This window comes from Alexandromys fortis, unplaced genomic scaffold (assembly GCF_014885135.2).
Source record: "Alexandromys fortis isolate MF-2015 unplaced genomic scaffold, M_Fortis_MF-2015_v1.1 scaffold_99, whole genome shotgun sequence".
NCBI lineage: Eukaryota > Metazoa > Chordata > Mammalia > Rodentia > Cricetidae > Alexandromys > Alexandromys fortis.
Genome location: NW_026067982.1, coordinates 2,542,016 through 2,565,591, shown reverse-complemented (window position 1 = coordinate 2,565,591; position 23,576 = coordinate 2,542,016). Strand labels below are relative to the sequence as shown.

Sequence of the window (23,576 nt, the reverse complement as noted above, 5' to 3'; positions counted from 1 at the left end):
AGAGGAAATCTATTTTGAGAGAAGTTTTTACTTAGGCACTTTAGGAATATCCATTCCCCTTGAATAAATGTAAGTTATGTGTTTTATCAAAGTCCACACCATTGTCCTTGGCAAGAATGCTGGCCATGACTTGTGCCAGATTATTGTATAAAGTTAATAAAAAATGTTTATAAAAACACTATGATAAAGACTTTTCACTTCAGGTTAACCTTCCAGATTTCTTCACTTATTTCAGTTAATTTCATCTTTAGACCAGTCTTAGCCCTTGATTTAACTTTGCCCTTTGTATCTTTGTTGTTCAGAGGGCTCCTGATCCACATCTTTCTAAATGTCATTTTGTACAGAAAAACCTGTATTTCTGTCTTTTTTTTTTTTGACAAATTTTTTTCAGGAGTCTGTGACTTGTATATTTGCTGTCTTATTCTGCAAAGCAAACAGTATCCTGTGAACATTAAACAGTCTGCCAGCATCCCCACTGTGAGATATGTCATCATAGTGACAGGTTGCTTGACGTTTTCCCATAGCCAGTTTCTGTAATACATAGGGCCTTACAGGGAGTAAACCTGTGGGGATCGTAGAACTGTATAAGAACTATAGAAACAAATGTCAATCTTTATTAATTCCAGAAATGTGAATTGTTGAAATCACTTAAGAAAAGTATCTTGAGACTAGAGTATTTAATACAGCAAAGTCCGAGTTAGTGTTCCAACAAAGAGATACTACTGTGGTCCCCAAAGACACAAATTTTTTGTGTTTGTGGTTTCTTGAGATGACTTCTCTGTGTAGACCAAGCTGGGCTCGAACTCAAAGAGATCCACCTGTCTGTCTCTGCCTCCCAAGTGCTGGAATTAAAGGTGTGCCCCACCACTGCCTTGCAAGACATATTTCTGTCCTTCAGCTGCCTAACAGCTGTTCCAGCTTTTCACGTCGTTGACAGGAAGACGGAGGGAAGTCACTCCACTAGTATCATCTAAGGAACCATCTTGAGTAGTCTCGCTCCAAAGCAGTACAAAAGGGACAATGTTAAACACTTCCAAGAATTGAACCCGGGGGCTCAGGATTGCCTAGGCAGGTCCTCTACCACTGAGCCATATCCCAAGCCCAGTCTTGTACTCCAGTTCTCCATGAAATCCCATCTGTATCAGCTGATAAGAATGAACAGGAACTCTGGTCCTGTTCCCTTAGGTCATGTTAGCTTTTTGATAGCTTCAATCCACTCTGCTCGCTCAGCCTTGCTGCTGGCCTGGATATAATAGTGTGTGTCATCCTTCGTAATCACTTTGAAGAGATTTCCTTGGACATTCCCTTTAACTCCTACACAGGAGAAAAGTATTAAACATCCATGTCAACTTCTAGCTTAAAGAAGCTGAGCATCAACTAAGACAAAAACACTTAAGTATTTCCACTCCCTACAACCGTAAAGCCTACCAGTGCTTATTCTGGACATTTGCAGCTTGCTTGCTTGCCCATGCTGCCCAGAGACCTACAGTTTCATTCACATCAAAAAATCGCCTATTTGCCGGGCGTTGGTGGTGCACGCCTTTAATCCCAGCACTCGGGAGGCAGAGGCAGGCGGATCTCTGTGAGTTCGAGACCAGCCTGGTCTACAGAGCTAGTTCCAGGACAGGCTCCAAAGCCACAGAGAAACCCTGTCTCGAAAAATCAGAAAAAAAAAAATCGCCTATTTAAGATGAACAGAATTTCATGTTTGCTTAGAATTGACTGTGTCTATTTCTACATCCACAAGATAGAAATGATACTACCTTCCTATCATAGCTGGAGACTGTAAAATTATTGTGGATAGAAAATGAAAGCATGGGGCTGGAGAGATGGCTCAGGGGTTAAGAGCAATGGCTGTTCTTCCTGAGGTCCTGAGTTCAGTTCCCAGCAACCACATGGTGGCTCACAATCATCTAGAGTGAGATCTGGTGCCCTCTTCTGACCTGCAGACAGAATACTGTATACATAATAAATAAATAAAACTTTAAAAAAAAACATTAAGAAATGAAACATAAAAAAACTGTGGCCCTTAGCTGCAACTTAGATGGAAGCTTATGGGCCATCAGCACAGAAACTAAGAATATAAAAAATAAGGATTGTTCAGTTGTATTAAAACACAACATCCCATATAGCATTTTCCTTTGTTTCTAAAATGGACTTCAAAGATCACATCATTGTCTCCTGAGGAAAGACCCACTTGATTCTCAGAGCTCAGGCTCTCACCACCTCACCAGGGGCACTAATGACATGCTGATGGGGGCCCAGAGGTCTTCAGGCCAAAGCTGAAGTTGTTCCTTACCAGTAGGAACACCATTATCCTCCAGAGCAGACACAAGGGACCCACGAAGAGAAAACCCACCTACCGGCCTGTTCTCTTCCTGTGGAGGAGAGACTGATTAGTAATTCCATGAACACAGAAAAAGAACACACATCTTCCCCTACGCCTGACCTGCCAGGCCACTGCTAAAGACACTTCAAATTGTCTGTAATAGATGTGGCTGAACTTGGGCATCATTGCCCAAGGAACTTGTACCAGTGAGGCGTTTGGGGCCCGGTCGTAGCAGCAGTACACTAAGGTCTGGCAGAGCTGAGCTCATCCGACATTCCACCAGAAGCATGCCCTGGCTTCTTTAACCTTTGTCAACAATATACAGTTATGACGGGTATTCCTGCACATTGGACATTGCTATGTAAGTCTCTCGGCATGAAGCAAGATGGGTTTATGGAATCTGGATGGTTAAAGAGCAACTTTGCACACCAGAAGCCTCGGCCCTTGGTCCCTTCCGTTAATAATCAATACTGAATGGGTGACTCCAGAAAACAAAAGCTAAAGCGGTTAAATAACAGTGAAGAGGTGTTGACTTAGATACCAGAGGAGGAAAGCATCAAGAAGGAGCCCAGCACTGCAGGCATCTACAGCAGGCAGTTTCAAGGGGAGACAGATTTGGCCTTGAGAAGCGGGTCCTGGGTACTGGGATAGATTTAACCCAGCAATAAGAAGGGTAATAGCAAAGTCTTAGAGCAGATTAATAGCAAAAGGCCCTGGACTCACCAAGGGCACAAAGCAGTTGACTCTAGATTAAGACTTAAAAGCTTATACATTTGTTGATATTTTCCAAGTTTCAAAAGGGCCTAGTGTGACTGGAGATGTAGCTCAGTTGTTAGCATCCTTGTTTAGCCTACACAGAGTTTTGGGTTCAGTCTGGAAAGATGGCACATGCCTGTAATCCCAGCATTCAAGTTCATCTTGGATACACAACGAGTTTGAGACCAGCCAAGGTTACATGCTATGCTAGCTTTAAAAATAAAATCAAAAAAAAAAAAAAAAAGGATTGGAGACAGCCATGGTAACAACAGTACTAGGACTTACAGATCAATGGGTGCCTTCTAGAGGCCCAAGAGTTTGGTCCCTCAGTCAGCTCTCCTTCTATCCCTCTCTCTAGGCCTTAACACACATTGTGCTCGGCGGGGAATTGAGAGAGTTCCTCCATTAGGCTAAGGGGTCCTGACTGAAACTCATATCAGTCAAGGCTGAACTCTCTGACTAGAGCGCCATTTTTCTTTTGATTAGAATTAATTCAGCACGAGTTAATGAGGTGATATTTATGAGAAACATGGAGCAACAATTCCAGACTCAAAAAGTAATGTATAAATTAAATACAATAAAAAGAAAATTTCAAAGGCGAAAACAAGAAGTTGAGGGAAGGCAGGATTTGTAGGCCAGCTGGATGAAAAGGATGAAGAGGATGGGAGAACCGCTGGAGCACCACTTAGGAGTCTCCCTCACTCCCTCTCCCTGCAAAGCAGGTCTGGGGAAAGTAAAAGAATGAAGGTCCTCTCATGGCAAGTAGGTACAGAAGACCACGCACGGAGCAGACAACTCTATGACAGAGAAGTATGGGCGGCAAGGAACCACGGTGCGATGCGGGAGAGGACACACAGCCGTTGCCCGGTCTGCACAGACTCTGGAAGCAGCACAGTCCCAAGGGACAGGGGTCACTCACTTTAGAAGGGTCATAGTAGTGCAGGAACGCTGGATCCTTCCTCAGAACAAATCGGCGCACCTTCCAGTTTTTCCTCTTGTGCCCCTGTGGGAAAGAAAGGTCTCAAGCTCTACATTTCCTTCTGTCTTCCATGTGACATCTGACAAAGCCCCAGCAAGCCAGCCTGCTCCAATGGGACTACATTCCAAGGACAGTCTGCAAGAGACTCAGGGATCACAGTGACACCGACCCTGCTTAGCGGCACCGCGGCCATAATAGCACACTAGTTAACAGAGAGCTAAGAGTCTAAGGGAAAGGGACACATCACCCCAACACTCCAGAAGGGAAGCACTAAAGGGCTGGGACTGGAGCTCAGTGGTAGGGTTGTTAGCCGAGCAAGCACAAGACCCTGAGTTCAATTCCCAGCACTGAAAAACAAGAAGGCGAGGGAGCTGGGGAGATGGCTGTTCAGTGAAGAGCATTTGTTACTCTTGAAGGGGACCCTGGTTCAGTTCCCGGCGCCCACGTGGTGGCTAACAACCATCTGTAACACCAGTTCCAAAAGATCCAAATCCCTCTTCTGATCTCTCTAAGTACTGTACACACAAATGCGCAGACAACACACCCATATACACAAAAATATTGCCAATAACATGAAATATATTTAATTAAGTTTAAAGGAGGAGGACAGAACAAACAGCGACTGACTCAGCAGTTCACAGCCCACATTGTTCCTAGGCCTCACTGAACCCAACTGAAGGTCACCAGCGTTTTAAGGGTCAGCTTGGTCCAAAGGCAACCCCATAGCTACATGTATATTTGGGCTTTTTATTTTATTTTATTCTATTTTTGATTTTCACCATTTTTCACTCTGGCAGGATAGCACTCTATAGACCCTCTATAACTCCCTCTATAGACCAGGCTGGCCTAGAACTCACTGAGATCCTCCTATCTCTGCCTCCTGAGTGTTGGGGTTCAAGGCATGCACCACCACCACCCGGCAGAAGTTGCTTTTTAATGTGACAATTACTTCTGTGTACATTTTTTCGAAACAGTTCTTGGGTCTGGCACGTGTAGTGTGAGAATGAGCATGTGTGGGTCCTTCACTTGCCTCTTGCGGCTGGGTGGGGGGGACCCTGTTTTGGGGAGCCCACTAATAAAGAAGGTACTGCAGTATCCTCAGCTCCTGCCTCCCTCTGGGCTCTTTCCTGCCTCCTTCAAGTGTGACAGCTCAAGGGCAGCCATACCTGCTTGGATAGGTAGCCTTGCTTGACCACTATGCCACTTAACTCCATGGTGCTGAGACTGATCTCCTCCTTGGAGCTGACCTTCTTCTTGTAGCTTTCAGCCTGGTGGGAAACGGAAGACAAGGGCTTGTGACAAACGAACCCCAAACCCAGGCCATGGCGGCTGCAACTGCAAAGAGGATTCCTCAACACAGAAGCCCCTTGTTCCCCATACCCTGGGCCTTCCCTCTGGCTCCAGACTCCCAACTGTGGGAGTTGCCACTTCCTCCCCTCTCCCCTCACGGCAAGGAAAGCCTAACCTTTAACTTACAAAAGTGTACAGGGCTGTGGAGTCATCCAGAAACTGCTCGGCCAGATCCCCGGAACGAATAGCTCCCATGCTCCGGACCCCAACTGGCCTGAGGAAGTTCTCTTCCATAAGCATGGAGGCCAGGGTCACCCCCTCCAGACGGCTGGCTGCAAAGTTGCTGGAGATGAGCCAGTCCACCAAGGAGGAGCCTGTGTCAGGACAAGGACAAACCTGTCAGATCGTGGGTCAGCTCTACCCTAGCCTACTCAGGGGCTCGGTGAGCTACCTCACCGACCTTACCCTCCTGGGAAGTCTCAGGTTCTACCACAGAGCAGCCTGAGGGTCACAGCCAATGCTCAGAGCTGTAGCCACACCCACAGGTGGCCCTCACAGCCTATCCCATTTCTTCCCAGGCAGCTAGGTCCCCGTTATAAACTGGTCAAGCAGTCGGATAAGCACCCAGTCACTATGTCCCAGATCTCCAGCCTGGCCATGGGACAGACAAGCTCACCTAGGAAGGTCTTTTTGTAGGTGCTTCCCTGCTCCATGTTGGGACACGGCCGGATTCCACTGCTGCTGTCATGCAGCTTGTCCACAATTCGACTACACAGAAAGAAGACAAAAGAAAAGACCCTGGTCACACTCACACTGTCTGTGATGGTGGGGATAGAGAGGGCGGGGGACAGGAATCATGATATAAGCCATGATATCAGTTCATGAGACAAAGCAGGGGACAGGTGGTATGACACACACCACAGAGACAGGCTTTGGTTATCAATTAAAATCTAATAGACGTGACTTTCAGGTGCTCCTCTTCTTGGTCATCTAAACGTTCAAATAATCCCACACTGGGCAACCGTTACTGTTGACATAAAGCTAAACAGCTGTGACTGTTTAAAACCCAGGGGCCCTCACAGCTCCCTGTGATCCGCATCTGAACTCCTGCAGCTGCTCCTTCGTAGCTTTCCTTTCTGACTCTACCTTCTCGGCTGCACCTCCCTGTACCCACCCCGGCTTAGCAGCTATGTGGACCCACGGGTGTGTGCACACTGCGCTTCAGAGACTGGTGTGGAGTTCCATGAGTTCAGGAACAGACTCGCATCCCATCTAGGATGGCCATAACAGCGAGGCTGCTTGGGAGGCTATGGGGCATCACCATGATGGAAACGCTGTCATACATCTCTGTGGTACGGTATCACCAACACCGCTGACTGGCCTTCCCTTGGCAGATGTGACAACTGCCACCACCAGTGAAAGGTCTTCTCTATATGTGTCCCTGGGACGGAAGGCCTTTGAGACCTTGTTTATCACCGCTTACCTCTGCTGAGCACCTGGCATGACATTCAACAGGCACTCAGAAACCGCCTCTTTTTTCTTTATAAAATTGACACATAAGAATTGTACATGTTTGTGATGTACTCCATGATTTCTTAGATGGTTGAATGAGGACTCCATCTAAACAATAAGGCAGCCATTACCTACCACTGAATTGCAAGTGAGACCTGTCACATAATCCTAAGCACTCTGCCTACAATGGAATGGTAGTCTCTACTTCATTCATTAAGGTATTATGACTTCATTCATTAAGGTATTTAGAGGCCCTAAAAGGTTACCTAAGAGAGCGGAGCTAAATAAGGCACATTCTAAGTAGTCGATCCACCATAACCAGGACAAAGAAAACTGCTGGCTCTGAAGCACAACGGTGGACTAGCCAAGCCCGTGTTGTACCACAGGGTCCCCCTCCCTGCTAAATGGACAGGAGAGGCTGCAGGGATGCCGGACAGAGTCGGCGCAGGCAGGTGGAGCACTCACTGCAGGCTGATGTGTGGGGGCAACTTGAAGGAGTTTTTCTGTATGTGGAGTTGCTGGACCTTCCCCGGCTGCCCTGCATGGATAGCTCCTGTTATCTCAAAGGCCCAGGAGTCCCTCTCCTCTCGAGAACAGGCCTCCAGGAAGTACTCAGTGGAAGTTCGGGTCTTCAGTTTAATGAGAAGCTGTGGGAAGAGACAACCAGACAGACGGATACTCAGAGGACAACCAGGCAAGGGAATGCTGGCAGCAGGAATGACAAGGCCAGGGAGGATCCCGGAGGTCATGTATCCAGCGATGCCTGGTGCCCAGCCCTGCCCACACTCGGCAGGTGGGGCTGTACAGATTGATCGGGATACATCCGAGATCCGAGACAAAGAACTCATGGCCCCCTAGAGCAGCCGTTCCCTTCTGCACGGATTAATGCAGAGTGCATCCCAACACTGTGACTCTGACTCATCCCTCCAGACCCACAGCCTCACTTCCTATCACAAGCCCTCTCCAAAGAGGGGAATTCCCATGTCAGATGGAGCTGGACACAAAACGCAGCTCTGCTGCTAGGAGTGCCAGGTTATCTCAGGAACCTCTCCAAAGACACTGCCAGCTACCCTGGAGGACTGCCAGCAAAGCCCCTTCCGTCCCTGTCTCCGGTTCAAGCATCGCCAAGCCACCCACTTAGTCTTCGTGTGACGCAGTTTCGATTCCTTCCCCAAAGCTTTGCCCTCTGCTGCATGCTCAGCCCTTGGTCGGCATTCTCAGAGAACCCCACCCAGGATGGAACATTCTGCTCCAGGACGAATGAGAGCTAAGAGAGGTTTAACTATTTGTCCTGGTTCATGGGATAGCCAGGATTTGAACCCAAATCATTTAATGATAAACAAGGGGCAAGGTGGCTAGAATGGGACCGGGCATGAGGATGCTCACGTACCGGCCGGTTTTCATACTCCAAGCAGGGGCAGGTGATGGTGCAGCCATCGAGAAGGATCCTTCCCTTGGGTGGGGTCACTCGCCGGCCACCCTCTAGCTTGTAATACAGGAGTGTGTTCTGCCGAAGGATAAACCATCGTGCCTTCCAGTTGGGGACAATGTGGCCCTATGGACAGACAGACGGACAGACAGGAAAGCCCGGTGGTGAGGTGATACAAAGGAGGATACAAGGGAGGATACTGAGCTAGGGAGAGGAAGCCCATGGCTCTGGCAAGCAGTGTGGGCTGAGAGACAATGTACACTGACTGAGGAAGCAGGAATCGCACTGGGCTCTCCTCAACTCATCTCTTCTGAGTTGAGGCAAAAGCCTTTGACCTTGGCCTTTTATTTCCTATTGACCTTTGCTTGTCTATAAATCTCCCCAACCAGGGGTGGGGATTAAACCCAGGCCCTCTGGCAGGTGAGACAAGTGTTTTGCCTCCGAGTTATACATCCCAGAACCAGTTCATAAAGTTTGAGAGAAACTGCAAAATATAAAGAAAAAACACTCTCCTTTAAATCTTTTAGTACAAGACAGCCATTGTTAATATCTGGTGTTTCCTTCCAGCCTTCCCTTTACCATGACTGTCTGTATGCAAATAATCATGTGTGTATGCATGCATTTAGACAGGGTATTATGTGTGCATGTAGAAAGGTCTAACTATGTAACCCAGGCTGGCCTGGAACTCGTGATTCTCCTGCCTCAGACAAGGTAGTGCACGGCTTTAATTCCAGCACTCCTGAAGCAGACAGGCAGATCTCTGCGAGTTCAAAATCATCCTGGTCTACATAGAGAGTCCCAGGCCAGCCAGGTCCTTGCCATCAGAAATAAATAAAAAATTAAAAAGAAAATTAAAAAAAAAGATAAATAAAAAGAAAGTTTAGTGTGTGTGCATGTGTATGTAGCTAGGGACTGAACCCAAGGCATCGTGTGTGCAAGGTGAGTATTCTGTGAACTTATATCTCCATCCCCTAGTAATATAATTCTAAAATTATTATAAATAATTCTCTGTGGGTTTGTGATGGTGGGAATCAAACCAGAGTCTCAAAAATGCTAGGCAAGCACTTCACCATTAAATCGCAGCTCCTAAAACATTTTGTTTTTGTTTTTAAGGACAGCAGGGTCTTGCCCAGACTGGATTTGGACCTATGATCCTCCGGCCTCACGATCTGAGTTCTGAGATTGTATGTGTATATTATAATAACCAGAAAATGATATATTTTTTTAGTACAGTAAAATAATAATTTTAAATTCAAATAAGCAAAAAGTCTCGATGAGCTATTTAACTTGGTCAGATAAGGAAGGCAGGCAAGAGTGAGCACAAAGCACAAACCACCCTTGGGCTTGGGATGTAGTCAGGCAGTGGAGCCCTTGCCTAGTCTCTGTGAGGTCTCAGGCTTGAGTCTCAGCACCAAAACCATTGCAGCACTTCCTCTTAGGCAGAGGCAGGCGGATCTCTGTGAGTTCGAGGCCAGCCTGGTCTACAGAGCTAGTTCCAGGACAGGAACCAAAAGCTACGGAGAAACCCTGTCTCAAAAATCAAAAAAAAAAAAGGAAAACTAGAGAGATGTCTCAGGGAGTAAAGCACATGCCCCACAAGTGTGAGGACCGGAGTTCAGACCCCAAGCCCACACAAAGCCAGGCATAGCAGCGAACATCTTTGTAATCCTAGCATTTCTACAATGAAATGGGAAGAATAGACAAGAAAGCTAGNCAAAAAAAAAAAAAAAAAAAAAAAGCATCTGTGTGGCTCTACATGACTTGGGCACCGACTTGTGGGGAAGGGATGGGTTCCTGGTAGGCAGAGGTTTCCTTTCTATGTCACAGTTTGATCTTCAGACCATGAGGAACTTCAAGCAGAAGCAGAACAAGTTTGGGGTTTTATGTTAAAAAGATCCCTCTGGAGTTGGGGATGTAACCCAGCTGGGATTGTGCTTGCCTGTTGGGGGACTGCAGACCCTCAGACCCTGAATTTTCTATGACCCTTTGCCTGCTGAAGTAAGCAGCTTATTTTTATGTGTTTGCAGCTGCTCTGGGCACAAGACCCTCATGAGTTCCTGATGGCAAGGGAGTGGTTTCTGGTGGGCTTGCTGCTGAAAAATCCCGAGAGCTGGGGCGTGACCATTAGTCAAGGAGAGCCCTATATAAGCTGCCCTGGAACACAATAAATTTTGCATTCTTGTTTCAAGGATGACCCCCCCCCACCTCTGTGTGTGTGTGTGTGTGTGTGTGTGTGTGTGTGTGTGTGTGTGTGTGTGTGTGTGAATCTCCAGCCCCTTGCCCGACTAGCGAACCTTCCCATGGTGCAGGGGCCACACTTGCCTAACAGAAATGAAGCCCTCACCACATAAGCTAGGCCTGGTGACTTAAGCCTGAACTCCAGGGGTGGAGGAAAATGTACCAGAAGTTCAAAGCCACCCTCAGCTACATAGTGAGTTCAAAGCCATCCTGAACTAGAGTCTGTCTCAAAAATCAATCAATCAATCAGTCACTCACTCTGGTCAGGCTTAGTGGCACACTAATCTGTAATTACACCTGAGGCAGGAGGATCACAAGTTTGAGGCTACTCAGTAAGACCCTGCCTCAACAAAACAATCATTCTGACCACCGTGTGCTGGAACAAGTGAGCGAAACAATGAGACAGCAGTGGGGACCTCACCAGGAGGTTCCTCACACCTCGAAGGAAACCACCGGTGTTCCTGCTCTACAAATCAACCACAGGTAAGTCTTGGTGTACACCGGCAAAGTGAATCTAGGTCCAAATAAACCCAGCCCCCACCCCTCCACCTAGGCACTGGTTCCCATGCACGGAGAAGTCTCTCTCTTCAGGCCTCTTGTCTGTAAGCCACTGACTGGGGCACAGGCCAGTTCCTTTAGGGGAAAGGAGGAGCCCGATGAGATGGGCGCTCAGGGATGTACTAAAGAAGCACAGAGCGTAACAGCTGGAGATACTGTCCTCCCTAACTTTAATGATAAGGAACAGCCAGGCCTGGTAGCTGTTAATCCCAGCACTCCAGAGACAGAGGCAGGCAGATCTCTGGGAGTTAGTTCAAGGCCAGCCTGGTCTATAGAGTTAATTCCAGGACAGCCAGGGTTACATAGAGAAACCCTGTCTTGAAAAAAGAAGAAGTAGATTTAATACCACAAGCATTTTTATACACCTGTTTAACAATGGTTTAATTCATCATTTATCTCAGGAGATATGTGAGCGGCTTCCAGGGGTGTTTGGTTGATTGGTTGTATTATGTGTGTATTTGAGAAAGGGTTTCCCTATGTAGCATAGGCAAATCTCCAACCAAGGCTCCTCCTCCCTCCGCTTCCCAAGTGCTGAAATTTATCACTACACCAGGCTTCTAGATTTTTTTTTTTTTTTTTTTTTTTTTTTTTTTTTTTTTTTTTTTTTTTTTTTTTTTTTTTTTTTTTTTTTTGGTTTTTCGAGACACGGTTTCTCTGTGGTTTTGGAGCCTGTCCTGGAACTAGCTCTTGTAGCCCAGGCTGGCCTCAAACTCGTGATCCTCCTGCCTCTGCCTCCTTCAGCAAATCTTACCAGCGTGCACCACCACTACCGGCTAGAATATTTTATACAAACAAAATATTATGTTGGGCTGAGGTGTAGTTCAGTAGGTAGAGGGCTTGCCAAGCTGGATTGAATCCTCAGCACCAAATAAACTGGACATGATGAACATGCCTATAAAACAGTACTTGGGCCGGGCGGTGGTGGCGCACGCCTTTAATCCCAGCACTCAGGAGGCAGAGGCAGGTGGATCTCTGTGAGTACGAGACCAGCCTGGTCCACAAGAGCTAGTTCCAGGACAGGCTCCAAAACCACAGAGAAACCCTGTCTCGAAAAACCAAAAAAAAGAAAAAAAAAGAAAAGAAAAAACAGTACTTGGGAGGTGGAGGCCGACAGATTAAGGCTACAGTGGGCTATATAAGACCCTGCCTCAAAAGAACTTGATAAAGTTCTTACCGTATTTCCCTGAGCTAGAGTCCTGGAGCCCTCCAGTTCATGTCTCAGGCTAGCACGTTGCTCAAGATCCAAGCCTGGCAGCAGCGCCTATATTTCAACTCTCCTCACCACAGAGCCATATTCCTCCACCCCCACCCGCACCCCCACCCTGCTGCTCCTCCCCCTGAGAGCCACGTCTGGCAACTGCCCTGTGTTTTGCCTAGAGTTTGGTTCTTTCTTGTCTGGGCAGGATTAGGAGCCAAATCCATCATGCCCTTGCTTGCCTCCAGCTAAGCCTCCCAGGAGATGGCTGCTCTACTCTCTCGTTCCCCATCCCAGAGCTGCGAACCCTCCCAAACTACCCAGTGCCACCCGACCCTGTAGCTTCCCCAGGGGGCACAACACAAGGATGGCTGCTGCCACGTGAGAGGCAGTGGGAGCAGGTAGTGATCGTAGTGGAGATCGCGGGCCAGGAACCAACGTGACTTCTGTTTGCCTCAGGATCAGGCTGGAAGGAGGCATTGGTGCTTCGGCTACGCCCTCCGCTGACTCCCTGCATCCTAGACCAGGCCTCCCAGAAGACAAGGGCAATCCTCTTCTGTGTTCTGCTGAGCCTCAGCCCTCCCATCTCTACATAGTAGAGGTAGTGGGGAGTCATGTAGGCAACCCCAGGAATAGGCAGAGGCCCACAAAGCCCTATCTGAAGGGTTTGGCCTGGAGATGATCCCACGCCTTCACCAGCCAACCCCATATCACACCACCTCAGTCATCTCACAGGCTGCAGCACCCTGGGAGACAGAGGTTCCTTCCCCACAGCCTGTCACTCTGACCTGGGTGAACCATCTCATCATTTAAACGACAAAGACACAAAGTGAGCATGGAATTCTGGACAGACGGACACCAGCCTGACCACCGACCTGACATCAGCTTCCGTGCTTATAGCTTTGAACAAAGCACACCGTGTCTTCCTGGATCACATGCTGTGCAAAGCAAGGCAGACACCGTGTCAACAGAATAGGAAAGGGACTTGAGCTTTCAGGGCTCTGGAGCTGCTGTGGCCGGGTAAACAATGAGGACAACCGCTTTACCCTCATCACCCCACTTCCTAAGGCTGTAAGCCCAGAACGGCTCAGTCTAGAATTTATTCATCTGTTTGCTATGCTGTTATACTAATATAAATGTTCAGTGTCGACATCAATGTTAATTTTTTTAGGTGTTAGTGGTCAAACCCAAGATTTCCTGCAGGCTAGGTAAATGTCATACTGCTGAACCCTAAAATTTTTTCTTTCAGGTTCTTTCGTTCATTTTTCTGCCTTGATTTTAGGACATCCTGGGAGTCCCAGAGTGTCCCCTGTTTGTACTCTTGCTTCTTCACCACGGGGTAACGGGGATGAACTAAGGATGGAATCCGTGTCCCATCTAATACTCACTCTAGGCAAGCTATCCCATCTTACTGATACTCATTCTTCTCATCTATAAATGGTAGCAACAGCTGTTCTGCCAATCACTAATCCTGCAGGACTGATGAAGGATGAAACAAGACAGTCAAGTGGTAAAACACACACACACACACACACGGGAGGGGGTGCCTCACTCCCTCCCAGATTGTAAACTACACGGCATGTCCATGGTATTTTATATTTCAATATCGAACTGTTATATTTTTTAATTGACACATGACTGTATATTCATAGAGTACATACATCATGACGTCAATCATAAGCATGGTATGCAACAATCGATCTGGGTAACCGGCATATTCATCACCTCAAATATTTATTATTGTTTCATGGTGTCGGAAACATTCAAAATCCTCTTAGCTATTTCAGAATACACTTTTAATTGCAGTCCACCATAGCTAACCTTCTGCCACAGAATGTTAGAAGTCATTCCTTCTTTCCAACTGTGCCCTTTATAACCATCCTCTCTCTCCACCGTGCACCCCACACTTCTTAAGAAATTGTAACAAGGTGTGTGATGTTTGCGTAGCTGTGGACTTGGACCTTGAGCATACTAACCACGGGTCCTGACCCTGGCCTTGTCCTCAGTCCCAATTAAGTTGTTTTAAGAGATCCATTGCCAGAGCCAGCCCCGAGCCACAGTAACCAAACCGGATCCGCCTTTGCGGGCCGGGCGGGTTGGCCAGCAGGCGCACTCCCCAGCCTCGCCCGCGCGTCCAGCCACCGCCCGCTCCGCTATCCCCACCGCCACGCGGGCGCGAGGCCGAAGAGCACTCACCCTCTTCACGAGGAAGCCCTCCTTGAGCACGCCGTCCTCCATGTCGCTGGTCCAGGTGAGCTGTCCCCGCGATTCGCCGCCTGAGCCGCCCGCTCCCAGGAAGCCGCTCCCGCCCGGCGACGCCCCCTGGCGCGTATCCAGTGCCAGAGTCTTGGGCCCCGCGGGCAGGAAGTCTGGCCAGGTCGGGACTTATACACCGACCTTCCCACGCGAGGTGCCTGCAAGCCCCACCCCGCGCGATCCGCCGTGGTCGCCCAAGTAAATGACCCTGGTCGGGTGTCTAGACTTGTGAGCCATCCCTGAGCGCGGAAGAAACAGACAGGGGAGTGTGTAGATAGGGTGGGACTGAGCTAGGAGGGCAATAAAATCACAAATTTAAGGCGGCTGGCACAGTCTACAGGGCCTCGTGCCCATAACACACCCCACATCACATCATCCTCATCTGGAAAAAAAAAAATCCAAGTACTGAAGATTTTAGCAGTCATCCGTATAAATCATACTTGAATGCAATATTTTAAGTCAAAATTAATAGGCATTATTGATAATGAACAAACTATCCTGAGAAAATCAACACAGTGTTCTACTATGCCATGCCAGCACCTGAAACAAAAGTAAACTACGGGTATTGCTGATGGGCTTAGCATCCCTGATATTTCTTCTTTACTGTGCAGGGGGAAGGGACACTCGGCAGGAAAAAGACCCTGGGGTGCCTAGGAGGAATGAGAACGCTGGCTACGAAGAGGGAGCTGCTGGCAAGGAGAGAATGTGATACCCTTCAAGCGGGCTCTCAACCTACCCTAGGGTCCTCTGTGGCTCTGTAAGAGACATACACCTTGGAGACCTGGCAGGGGCCACGGTATTGTGTTACCAGGCAAAAGCTTCCTAGGTTTTGAATCCAAAGGCAACAGGGTTTCCATTCTAGGTTCAATAGTAGTGTTAGGCTTCATTTGCAGTATCCCAACTCCAGGAGGCAAAGACTATGTTTTCCAGGAAACTGAACTTTCAAGCCATTAACACTTAACTGAAGGCCTCACAGCCCAAGGCATTTTGAGCACACTTGTTTCTGAACCCCAGCAGGGCTCAAGCCAGGCTAGGAAAGGCTGCGAAAGGTTGATCCTGAGCTCCTTCTTGGAGGCTTTGACGGGGCCTTTTCTTGGGAAAATGGGATTGTCGGTGAGTTCTCTGAAGGGGACAAGGTTGGTCCTTTCTCCCCAGTGCAGCCGCTGCACTTCCTAGGAGGGAAGCCCCTGCCCTGGCCCACCCTGTCTGATTCACTGGACCTTCAGCATGAGTCACTGCTCCTGCCTTCCCCAATCTGTGGTGACTGCTCCATCAGCTACCAGGGAACCCCAGTGACGTAAGCCCCGCTCAGCCACAGGAAGGAGGTGGGGGGGGGTGGAAGTAAGCAGACTGCACAGACAGCTTGGACATGGGGAGGGGGCAGGATGAGGAAGGAGCCGCCAGACTCAGGAGCTCGCCTTCCTTCCTCTCGTGGGTCAGTGTGTAGAGAAAGCTGTTAGGTGGGTGTTCACGCGTGTGGTGACGCTGCCTGAGGTGAATTCTGCCATTAGCGAGTCATTCCTTGGGCTTTGGAAAAGAATCTACATACAGTAGAGCCTTATTCACAATGAACACATTGGCTTCATGAGTGTGTCAGAATGACCATCTGCCCCTGGAAATCATCTATTTCAGACACTGGGTTTTTATAAACTACACACACACACACACACACACACACACACACACACACACACACCGAGAAACAATGATTTGTCTAAGGTCTTCATCCTCGTAGTATCAAAGCAGGGCCAGGATCCAAACTAACAGAGCAGTATGTGGCAAGGCTAGCTCTTAGCAAACACAGGGGCACCTCCCTCAGGAGTGGCAGCCTCAGAAATAATGGACTGAGGGGCTAGACAGCTCAGCTGTTATGGGCCCTCGCTGCTCTCGTGCACGACCCAGGTCCGTCCACCCAGTTATGCCGTCCATAACTCCAGTTCTAGAGGATTCCATGCCCTCTTCTGACTTCCATGGGCACTAGGCATGCACAGGGTACATATATGTTCATGCAGGCAAAACACTGATACACATAAATAATAAACAAACAATAAATAAATCTAAAAATAATGCTATTCCATAGGCCGGTATGGTGATGTACACCTGTAATTCTAGTACTCTGGAGGTGGAGCAGGAATTTGATAAGTCGAAGGCCAACCTGATCTACATAGTGAGCTGCAGGCCAGCCTGGGCTAAAAAAAAATGAAGCCCTCTGTGTTAGTCATTTTTCACTTGCTGTGATAAAATACTAAGACCAAGGGGACTTATAGAAGAAAGAACTTATTTATGCTTACATTCCAAAGCAATAAGGAAGCTGAGCGGTGAGGCCTTTAACTGCAAACACAAAGCAGGAAGGTAGAGCTCAAGGCCAGTGACGCTTCTTCCAGCAAGGATGAACCATTTACAAACTTTGAACCCTGACTTTTTTACTTCCAATAGCCAACATGCATCTTAACAAGTCACTAAAGTGATTGAAATGATTTCAACAGTTACATAAAATTTCATATGACGGTATCATATTCGATCATTTCCATATTGGTTGGTTTAGCTGTCTTCTATTTGTTTTGTTTTTAATGTGTTTAGTACTTTTTTGGGGGGACAGGGTCTCGTTACCTAACCCAGGCTTGTCTTGCTTTGAGGATTCTCCTGCTTCAGCCTCCTGGGTGCTGGGGTTACAGATGTGCTAAGTCCTCCATACTCATTACCAAGCTGCTTTTCCAGGCATGTACCCTGTGATCTCCCCACCAGCATCACGGTGTCCACACCAGCATCACGGTGTCCACACCAGCATCACAGGGTCCACACCAGCATCACGGGGTCCACACCAGCATCACGATGTCCACACCAGCATCACGGTGCCCACACCAGCATCACGGGGTCCACACCAGCATCCTGGTGTCCACACCAGCATCACGGTGTCCACACCAGCATCCTGGTGTCCACACCAGCATCACGGTGTCCACACCAGCATCAAGGTGTCCACACCAGCATCACGGTGTCCACACCAGCATCCTGGTGTCCACACCAGCATCACGGTGTCCACACCAGCATCCTGGTGTCCACACCAGCATCAAGGTGTCCACACCAGCATCGCGGTGTCCACACCAGCATCACGGGGTCCACACTAGCAGTGCGGGGTCCACACCAAGCATCAGACAATATTTTTGAGAAACTGCTCATTTTCTCCTGAACCAGAGGCATAGGCTGTGCCATCTGTCAGAATGAACCCCAGCTTCCTGGAACAGCTCCCCCCCCCCCCGCAGTGACTAGTGACTGAGAAATGAAAGAAGCCTGTCCCAGGGAAGTCCCAGACAGATGTACTGACCACAGAGAAAGGGGGGCATATGGCATCCTAGAGCCTGTGGTGCACCCAAAAGTACTTAAAAGGTTGAGGTCAGACCCTGGGTTTGGTCCTCAGCCCTGCAATAGTAAGAACACCACCAACAACAACAGCACCCCACTGTAAATCAGGGAGTAATCATATTCTTTAATCCACACTCGTTTATTCATCATTAACAGCAGGAGGCACTCATAGAATATGTCAGCACAAAGCACCAAGTGCTATGAGCTGTTCACAGGCTTTACCCTTGTCAGTCATCAGCGTAAACAGGAGGAATGTCCCTTAGTGACATAATAAGAAAGGAAAGGTAATCTGGCCAGTGGTGGTGAGTGCCTCTAGTCCCAACATTCAGAAGATGGAAGCAGGCAGATCTCTAAGTTTGAGACCAGCCTAGCCTGGTCTACAGAGTGAGTTCCAGGACAGTCAGGGCTACACCGAGAAACCCTGTCTTGAAAAACAAAACAAAACCAACAAACAAAGGCAGTCAAAGACAAAAGAAATTCTGCCTAATTCATGACTCTGCTCAAGTCCATCCACCAAAATGCCTTGCTACAGAAGGAATACCTCCCAGTCCTCAACGCACCAGGATCTATAACGGCTCAAAAGCAGTTCAATATAGGAATTTAGATTTTTTTATTTTAAATTTCTGTCTTTTCCCAGACTAATGATGTAATCCTTTTTTGTTGTTTGTTTTTGAGACAAGATCCCACTATGTAGTTCAAACTGATCTCAGACATGCTACGTAGCCCAGGTTCAAGACCTTCCTGCTTCAGTCTCTCAGGTGCTACAGGTTCGGTGTATCATCACCTCTAGAGCGCTCTTTCAGTTTGGACAGTACAGTGAGCCCAACACTTAGTCACCCATCCATCGTGGATGGAATAGCATGTCCCGCAGCACCACTGAGTTGTGATGTCCCCACCCGCAGTGTTAACCAAATCTTCAACTCCTAGCGGGTTTTCGGAGCGAGAGGCCACTGTTAAGTCAGGCAACAACCATATTCTTCTATTCACCGTCTCGTTCGTGCATCTGGAGACTCACACTGTGTCAGAAGCGTCAAGCATGAAGGACTCTTAGCGATTCACAGACTTTGCCCTTAGTCATCGGTCTGGACACAAGGAATGTCACTTGGTGAAAGCTATTGCCACAGTCCTCTCTCCAGCCCAACTGACCCCTTCCACCCTGGTTCTTCAGGAAATGCCATCTCTCTAGAATCTAAGCGTAGAGAGGCTCACTCAGCAAGCCTTTTGCAAGGGCCAGAGCCCTTGCTTCCTGCTAGTGGGATCAAACGTTGCCTACCAGCTGGAGACTTCAGAGAGCCAGTCCTGGCGGAGGACTGTAAGGTTTTGGGTGGAGCAGGATCGTGACTCAGCCCTGTAAGCAGGCAGGAACGGACCTGCTGGAGATAGATAAAGGCCCCTCCTTGCCTCTCCTGCCCATTTCCCTCCGTTTTTCTCCCTTCACTCCCTTCCCTAATTTTTATTCCTGGAAATTAGGTTTTCCTTTTGTTTATTTTGTTTGGGGTAAAAGACCTTGGGAAGGCATAATCTCGGTCTAGGGAAATCTGGGAAACTGCAGGCCAGGACAGAGTGGCTGCGGTGTTCGCTGTAAGCCTCTGGTCATATCTGCTCCACAGGCCTCTGTAGCCACCATCTGATTCGTCATCAGAGTACCTGAAGGGCCCTCACCAGGACCACGGGCTCCCATGGCTTAGAACAAGAAGACTGTGGGCTGCACAAGAGAGACCCTGCTGGGCCACCAAGTGCCTCACCTCACACAGGGCTCCTCCTTGCGGGAGTGGGGACTTCCTCATCACTTAAAGGTGCTGCCTGGTCACCACATCCCTTCAGGGCTGCAACTGGCAGTTTCGAGCTTTTTTTTTTTTTCTACTTTAAGGAAAAATTGCATGGCGATTCTGAGTCCTATGTTACGTAAGCCTCGTTCTAAGACATCTCGTTTACAACCTAGTTGGAAGCTGTTCATGAAGAAAAAAAAAGAAATCCAGAAGAAAAAAAAAAAGAATCCTGAAGGTGAGCTGGCCCCAGGGAACCTGGAAATTCCCTGACTAGCTCAGCCCTCCCCAGGCAGAGGTTTTTAGTCTCAGCTGAAGATCCCCTGAGGAGGATCTTCTTGAGAAGCCCTACAAGGACCCGCTGAACCAGGGTCTCTGCCCTTCCCGGGTGCTCTGACTAGCTTGAGGAGGTCAGAAAGTCCAGCTAGGCCTTCCACCTGCACCCTGAGACTGGCAGGTAAGTGTCCTGAGGGCGCTCCCTGCACAGCCCGCCCCACCCTTGGGAGAGGCTGCCTGTTGCTAGGTGGAGCAGTTTGCCGGGTGAAGGCTGCCCCAAACAGCCTCAACAGCAAAGCTAAGAAGTTGAACTCTGATTCGCAGCCATTACGCCCACTCTGTGGTTCCTTCAACCCGGCTACTCCGACTAGAAATTCCAGAAGAGTCTAATGCTTCCTTGACTGGTTGATGCTGAGCAGGTCGGCAGACAGCAGGCGTCCTGCAAGCAAAGGGCCCGATAATTGAGACAACCCACACTCCCCTGCTGGGCTGCCGCAGCAGGAAAGCAAACCAGTCGTTGGCTGACGCAAATTTTAAGGAGGCACACGCCTCGGAATCATGCCGGGGCAGGATCTGAGAGTGTGTGCCTCCTTTTAGGGTGCACAAGCTTGGCCAGCCTCCTCATTGCTAGCCTTGACTAGCAGTGGGAAGCCAAAAGCCCAAATCAGAAGCTTTTGATTCCCTGCAGGATGCCTGCCCATTCTGTTCTTAAACTTGAGGATCTCCTAGTCTTATGAAGGTGATAATTTTCTCTTCACATTTGAAGACCAGAAATTAAGGTTAAGGTCTATCGAAGGTAAGTATGGGTATGTTTCTAGTAAATGCAAAAATGAAATAAGCAAACTGCAGGCTCAGGATTTGATCTTGGTAAAGTGTATAGCCAACCCCACTGAACCTCTGGCTTTGCTTTATTTATTTATTTTTAAGGCTTATTTATTTATTATCTACCCAGTGTTTTTCTGCATGTGTGCCTGCAGGCCAGAAGAGGGCACCAGATCTTATTACAGATGGTTGTGAGCCACCTTGTGGTTTCTGTGAATTGAACTCAGGACCTTTGGAAGAGCAGCTAGTGCTCTTAACTGCTGAGCCATCTCTCCAGCCTGTTTTGTTTTATTTTATTTTATCTTTAAAGAATAGTTTTGTTTTGTTTGGTTTGGTTTCATTTGTTTTTTTCGACACAGGGTTTTTCCATGTGGCTTTGGAGCCTGTCCTGGAACTCACTCCGTAGATTTTTTAAACATTGATTATTTTTAAGTTGTAGCTATGTATTTTGCATGTGTGTATGTATACCATGTGCATGCCTGGTGCCCAGGAAGGCCAGAGGGCTCCAGATTACCTAGAGCTGAAATTATAGATGATTGTGACCTCTGATGTGGGTGCTGGCAGTCAAACTTGGGTTCTCTGAAAAAGCAGCCAAGAGCTCTCTTTTTCCTCCTCCAACATAATATTTTTATTGATTATTTGAGAATTTCATATAATGCACACCAATCACACTTGCTTTTTATTTCTTCCAAGTCTACCCTCTCACCCTTGGGCCCATCCCTAAAGCTTACATGAATTTTTCAGTTTACAAAAGAGATAAAAGCTTTAGGTAAATTAGCATTAATCTGTACTGAAATCCACATTGTAGAAAAAGCAGCTAACAGGTGTCTATAAAACAGCTGGAGTAGATTCACACCTTTGAGTCACAGCAAAATCTATAGCTTTGGGCTAAAAACCATGAACATTCTTTTCTCCTCTGTCCAGATTTGACACAGGCAGTTTTACCAGTGAGACACACCTTTAGACATTTAAACTATTGAGCTTGTGACTAATCGTAAGTAGTCAGCGCACGACCAGCTTATCAGAACTCTATTGATCAATGTTAAAATGCCGAACTTTTGAAATCTTGGTGTAACAATAGCATAGAAGGGGAAAGAAATCCGAACCATTTCCCATTTTTCATATATCTTATTTCATCTTCTTCGACCTTGACAACTTGCATCGACACACCGTAAAGCATTTTCTCTGACCCTTAGAACTTACTAAGCTCTCACACCCTCAGACTTTTATACACCTCATCACTTAGACCCTTGGCGTAGACTTTGACCCTTTCTCTTCCCATTTAATCATTCGCCAGAGACACAAGTAGTCATTGCTGAGAGCAGTCATTGCCAAGCAAGTTCTTGTAAATAAAGGAATAGTAAGAGTTACACCTGAGACCCGTTTATCCTTTGATAGGAAGCCTGTTAATAAGACAAACCTGCCGGACTTTTTCAGCAGGAGACCTAGCAGATCTAGAAAAAGCAAGGCCTGAGTTTTACATATGAAGTGAACTAAGGAGATGGCTGCAGGCTTGATGGGAGACAGCAGCTAAGATGCTGGCAAGTCACATGCTGGTTATATCCCAAGATGGAGTTGCACCACATGCATGGTTTCTTTAAGATTACCTATGCAAAAAAATTTTAACTATCAACTCAGTGTTATGAGTTTTAACTGAACGTTTTTCACAGACTTTATAGATTTTTAACCATAACCAATAAACTTATAAATCTTGAGGTACAGAATGTTTACATAAGCCAAATCTCGTTTTTTTTTTTTTGTTTGTTTGTTTTGTTTTGTTTTGTTTTCGTCACAGTATCCGGTAGATCCCCTAACACTGGACATAGAGGAAACTTTTAAATATGCTTAGATCTAGAGAAGGAGACCCAACTCTAGAGGCAGCTTCTCAATACAGTAGAACAGCATAAAACACTATCCATACCCAAAAGATATTTGAATCCCTGCTAATCTGAATTCCAGTGGCCAAAAAAGCTCAAAGAAAAATTCTGACCCCTTGCCATAAAAGCAGTCATGGTAGTGGTAGCAGTTTGTAGCTGATGATGTAGGGCCCAGCCATGACAGGTTCAACAGAGACCAGCCAAAGGGTAGGCCTGGGTTTCAGTTTACCCTAAGGCAATACTGGTTCCAGAAAAGACCACCCAGGGATCACGCAGGAACAGACCATCAAAGGGCAAAATACCTAACATTCTAACCATTCTAGATAGGATCACCAGAAGTCCCTTAGCCCAGTACATACCCATCCCCTTTCACCAAGACACCCCTAGACAAGGGGTCCTGAATCTTAGAAATCCCCTCACCCCAACCTCTGCTATGATAAAAATCACCCCAACTGCCTCGTGGCTCTACGACTTCACTGTTATGATTTCAGTCACAATAAGGCTGACACTTCCTGGTTCTGGGGCCATGCATGTGCAGACAAGCCTGCAGGCAGAAGTGCCTAATGTCTCTGGGGCCCCAGGACCCACATGCATGCGTGGTTGCATCATCTATGTATGATTCAGCTAAGCCCTTGCATGCATGTGTGAGCCTCATCATCTGCGTAGGATGTATCCACATCAACCCCCTGTGCCCATGCGCTAGGCAGCTTTTAAAAGCTGAACACACCATCTTCCTCTCTCTCTCTGCTCTCTCTGCACACTGACTTCCCCAGGCCTGTACACGCCCCCTCTAATAAACTCCTAAGGGGGTTTGTTGTGTGTTCTGTGTTTCCTTCTCATTCATGCCAGGTAATTTCACTCACCACTCTGTCAGATGGATGGAGGGTCCAAGCTTGAGCTTGAATAAAGGTTCTTTCCTTTTGCATACAAGTG

The 23,576-nt window shown here is 47.6% G+C and overlaps 1 protein-coding gene across 2 annotated transcripts; it reads right to left on the bottom strand.

The window, feature by feature from the left end:
* Positions 1-592: 592 nt before the first annotated feature.
* On the bottom strand, positions 593-14,730 carry Plek2 (pleckstrin 2). 2 transcript variants are annotated; one of them, XM_050158655.1, is made up of 9 exons: positions 14,483-14,725; positions 8,257-8,421; positions 7,332-7,513; positions 6,031-6,122; positions 5,541-5,728; positions 5,231-5,332; positions 4,005-4,088; positions 2,300-2,378; positions 593-1,314 (listed from the first exon to the last, which is right to left on the bottom strand). In XM_050158655.1, the coding sequence occupies exons 1-9, from the start codon at positions 14,522-14,524 to the stop codon at positions 1,187-1,189; spliced, it is 1,062 nt and encodes a 353-aa protein (XP_050014612.1). In that variant the 5' UTR covers positions 14,525-14,725; the 3' UTR covers positions 593-1,186. The 2 variants fall into 2 exon arrangements, with proteins under 2 accessions (XP_050014612.1, XP_050014613.1); XM_050158656.1 differs by lacking the exon at positions 8,257-8,421 and having other exon boundaries at positions 14,483-14,730.
* Positions 14,731-23,576: the final 8,846 nt, after the last annotated feature.

Bases quoted from the DNA above. Each gene is read 5' to 3' on its own strand.
- Plek2 (XM_050158655.1), bottom strand. From the start codon at position 14,524: ATGGAGGACGGCGTGCTCAAGGAGGGCTTCCTCGTGAAGAGG. The intron at 8,422-14,482 runs GTGAGTGCTCTT...GTCTGTCCATAG, and splicing joins AGGGCTTCCTCGTGAAGAGG to GGCCACATTGTCCCCAACTG. The intron at 1,315-2,299 runs GTAAGGAACAAC...TCTCCTGTGTAG, and splicing joins GGATAATGGTGTTCCTACTG to GAGTTAAAGGGAATGTCCAA.